At 39.5% G+C, this 4,383-nt stretch overlaps 1 protein-coding gene across 1 annotated transcript; it reads left to right on the top strand.

The window, feature by feature from the left end:
• The first annotated feature begins 404 nt into the window (after positions 1 to 404).
• Positions 405 to 2,695, top strand: LOC108253529 (zinc finger protein 48-like). Its single transcript, XM_026829935.1, has 2 exons — positions 405 to 527; positions 1,447 to 2,695. The coding sequence occupies exons 1-2, from the start codon at positions 405 to 407 to the stop codon at positions 1,726 to 1,728; spliced, it is 405 nt and encodes a 134-aa protein (XP_026685736.1). The 3' UTR covers positions 1,729 to 2,695.
• The last annotated feature ends 1,688 nt before the right edge of the window (positions 2,696 to 4,383 follow it).

The following is a 4,383-nucleotide window of genomic DNA, read 5'->3' on the forward strand; positions in this document are numbered from 1 at the left end:
GTTCCGTTTCCGAAGGAAAATACAACTCAAAGTATACCAAAACCAAAAGACTTGTGAAAAAGGTACCAGAGTTAGATCCAATGATCCATTTTCGAGATGCAACCTTCCTGCCTGTCGCGGTTTCAATGCAAAATCCTCGAGAAATGGGAGTAATTTAATTTGAACAGCAAAATATAGGATCTGTGGATTTGAAAAACTCGATGTTTATTTCATTAAATCTCATTTTATTATTAAGACTTTACTTTAGATATTATTGAACTAAAATGTGAATAACCAGATCACCTTGATCATGAACCTGAACATACTGGGTGTCTTATAGAAACAATAAGATTCCAGAGGAAGATTTTTTTTTATTATAGGCATTATAGGTAAGGACTGTAGAAAAAAATCTTATAAGAAAGAAAATGTTCGTTGATTCGGGAGCGGTAAAGAAAAAAGCGACTAGCAATAACACGGGGAATCAGAACAATAATGGGAACAGGAAGGTGGAGACCAAACCAAGCACAAGTGGTGCGGCACAACAACAGGTGAGTAAGGGTTGACAGTAAGCTCGGGGCATCAATAGGGTCCCATTTATCAAGATGAATATTACCTGAATTTATTATTCCCAGGTAGATACTTTCGGAATAGTGCTGAAAAGTCCCCTTACTTCGAGATGTTGCTTTTATGCCCACTTGTACTCGCGGGTCACTGAACTGTAGACCTCGTGAACCTTACGGAGAACACAGAGTCTCCAAAGGTCTCATACAGCCCAAAATTGAAAAAGCAAATTTCCTTCAGGTGTAACCCTTTCACCGAAATCTGGATAAACAAAGGAACAACTTCGCTGGTTCACCAATTCATGTGGAATTTCTTGTTCCTAGACAATTTTCAAAAGGAGGAATAAAGATTTATCAACAATTAAAGTTCGGAACCCATCCTCCTCATATTAGGGCAGCCACTCACTACCTATCAGGTAAATCTGATCAGGTGTCAAGTTTACCTAATAGAGTCAGTTCTATACCTGATAGTGTGTGTGCTCATCATTTGTCAGGTATACCAGATAGTAAATGGCTGGCCTTAGCACTATTCTAACCCTGCATTTCTCGTCATTCCACAGCTGTACCGGTGCGACACATGTGGTCGAATCCTCCCGTCTCGCGAGGAGTGGCTGACGCACACCCGATCTCATCTGGACCCGCCCACCCTACCCCCGCACCATCCCCTAGCCTGGGCCCCGCCCAATTCTCTGCTATCCTCCACCACTCCTCACCTTCTAACTCTCTAAACTCTGCATCCCATCTTTTCCGCGGTCTTGTGTATTGGGTTGATTTCTTATTTCCTCTGAAAAATTGAAGTCACCTTGGGCCCTCGACAAACTTTTTTTTCTCGCCTTGTCAGGTATACCAGATAGTAAATGGCTGGCCTTAGCACTATTCTAACCCTCCATTTCTCGTCATTCCACAGCTGTACCGGTGCGACACATGTGGTCGAATCCTCCCATCTCGCGAGGAGTGGCTGACGCACACCCGATCTCATCTGGACCCGCCCACCCTACCCCCGCACCATCCCCTAGCCTGGGCCCCGCCCACTTCAACCCCGCAGTACCCGATCAATCCCGAACAGCAACACTTCTGCCTCATGTGTAGACAGGAGTTCCCGGATCGCACCGAATTTATGTTCCATCTCCGCACCCACTTCAAGGATCACCAGAACAATTCGTTGGATGCCGCTCGACTATGTACGTAGGACGGTGAGGTGAGACATTTAAGGTAGAAACACAGCCATCATTAAATTTAACGTGAGCTCACGTGATAGTAGTGTAGCTGTCCCGAACGAAATTACCTACAATATTATAGGAAAACATAAAACTATATCTTTCTGACTCCCCATGAGCTCACGTGACGTGACGTGATAGTAGTGTTTTTCTACCTTTAGACTCTGGTTTCAGAAGTTACATATCTGCTCAAGCTAGAAACACTTTGCAGTGTCATCTGTAAGAGAGATGATCCACCGAGGTTATAATGTTTTATGAATGACTCTTAACTCCGCGTGCAAAAAAGACGTCTCGTCCTATTAGGGTTTGACGATTTCTTTTCGTGCACGCAGTTTGGAGTAAGACGTCAGAAGTAAGATTTGCTTCAAGCAATAGCTCCAGGACTCCAGGACCAAATTTCTGTGGCTAGATCCAGAGACTTGGTAGACTAGGGTACCTATAATAAATCTTTCTGATGTATCCCCTGTTTGCAACCTCTGTCGACATTAACTGTTCTAGTCCTGATTTCACTATCATTACCAAGTTGGCAAATAAATTACCAATTTTTCAGAGTTTACGTAAAACTAATTATCTTAGTGGTGAATCCTCTCTTGCAAATTAGACTGTAGAATTTTTATGACCTGTTTTGTACCCCTTCTGTTTCAAATTTAACGACACTCCTTTTGGTTCCAAGTTCCAATACTTCTTGGCCTATTTCAGCTATGCAGGTACTTTCTTTGTTTCATTTCCTAATAACGTTCTAGTCATTTTTAATCCATGCTAATCAATAATATAATATTTAATTATATCTTTATTATTATGGTATTTAATTTATCTAAATAATTTGTATCTCTTTATTACTTGTGTACGATGATAAAAATTGTTTTCTAAAATTTGAACCCATCTCAGGTATGAATAATGAACTTTTCAGTGTATTTGTATAGGTATACATGTTAGGTGTAGGAATATATTTTTTATAGCCAATAAGTAACATAAGTTAGCTATGATAATGATATGCTCGTATGTATATGTTAGGTTTTTTAATTTTTCTTCTTTCTATACTTTTGTATTACCTAGATCTTATTTTCTAGTCAATGACGAAAGAAATCCTGAAGATTGGCGAAGATCTCAAATTTTTGATTTCTTTATTTAGAGAGTTATCTATGTACATGTCTTGTTGTTATTTACCTATAATTTTCTGAATTTTCTCTAGCATAATCAAAAAGGACACACCTGCATTCTCAAATAAATTTTGTTTTGCTTAGGGTTTTCTTTAAAAGTTCGCTTTTTAATCCAAGAGGAATAACTTCATTATTTGTTTGAGTTTGAATCTCTTCCTATAGTTTTAAATTGAATCTGTTTGATAGGTACGTCTATGTGAATTAAATTGTCTTTGTATAACCATTGCTATAATCCGTATAATACATGATATAACCCTTGGTATCTTTTCCCGAGAAGAGGAGGAGGAGGAGAAGAAGAAGAAGAAGAAGAAGAAGAAGAAAAAGGGAGAGGAAAGAAAATAATATGATTCTATATCTATAGGTACCTATATTATTTTGTATTCCATGATTAAATTTGGTATTATTGACACATCCACTAGAGTTGATTAGAGACTAGATTACTTAAAGGACACACTTTCTTGTTGAAACTAAGGTGGCGTTCCGATCCTAGCTGCCGGGCAGCGCGACCCGGCAGCGCGACCAAGCTGTGCGACCGCTGCCTACTGCTTCCTATGTATTCTTATGAAGTACTTTCCGAACCAAGCTGCCGGGTCGCGCTGCCCAGTCGCTCTGAGAGCAGTGTGGTCGCGCTGCCCGTGAGATTTTCATGTGATTTAAAATACTATTTTTGTAATAATTTGTTCGACTGGAAGTTTGTAATGGAAGTCGCGCGACCCGGCAGCTAGGATCGGAACGTCACCTTTTAGATCCATGGATTATAAATTGACCCTCGATACCTACAAGTAGCTATGACTACCAACAGATCATTTAATGCCCGCTTTATTGATATAGGTAAGTTGGGTAAGTATTTCTAGTTTATTTTTGTCACTTTGCCAATATGATTTTATTGTTAGAATGCAAATACAAACGTTTTTCTTGGCATTTCTCAGATGCGCAATGATAGCTACAATAAATATCTATTTTATGTACCTATACCTACCTATTATTTTATTTATGTATTCATGGCTTTGATTTCTAGTTTTTAGAACCTGTTCAATAAATAAATGTGATCCTAATATAAATCAGCTTGATTATGTACCTACATTAACTCCACACATGAATGACACGAGACTTGCACACGGGAGGACCTGGGTTCAATTCCATCAGAGTAGAAGGTCCTTTTTTTCGGGTCTGTGCTTCGGGTGTGTCCAAACATAGTCGAACGACCGTCGATCGACGAGGAGAAACTATGTTATCGAGGCAGTGTGGATAATGGACGGTTCAGTCGACAATGTCGACATCGATCGACTATGTGTGCAAACGCCTAGAGAGAGGAAAAAAATCGAAGCGTGTTTATCAGGCTTTATAGAATTGATTATAATTATGTAGAATTATATGATTCAGGAATTTGTTCAATCAGAATATTCTGGGGGCTTAAGTGCTCAAAGAATATTCTGCTTATTCTGGAAAAGACTGGCGCTTCTCCAC

Source organism: Diaphorina citri, unplaced genomic scaffold (genome assembly GCF_000475195.1).
Source record: "Diaphorina citri unplaced genomic scaffold, Diaci psyllid genome assembly version 1.1 scaffold2044, whole genome shotgun sequence".
Taxonomy (NCBI): domain Eukaryota; kingdom Metazoa; phylum Arthropoda; class Insecta; order Hemiptera; family Psyllidae; genus Diaphorina; species Diaphorina citri.

Excerpts from the sequence above, each read along its gene's own strand:
- LOC108253529 (XM_026829935.1), top strand. The coding sequence starts at position 405 with ATGTTCGTTGATTCGGGAGCGGTAAAGAAAAAAGCGACTAGCAATAAC. Across the intron at positions 528-1,446 it reads GTGGTGCGGCACAACAACAG|CTGTACCGGTGCGACACATG; the intron begins GTGAGTAAGGGT and ends GTCATTCCACAG.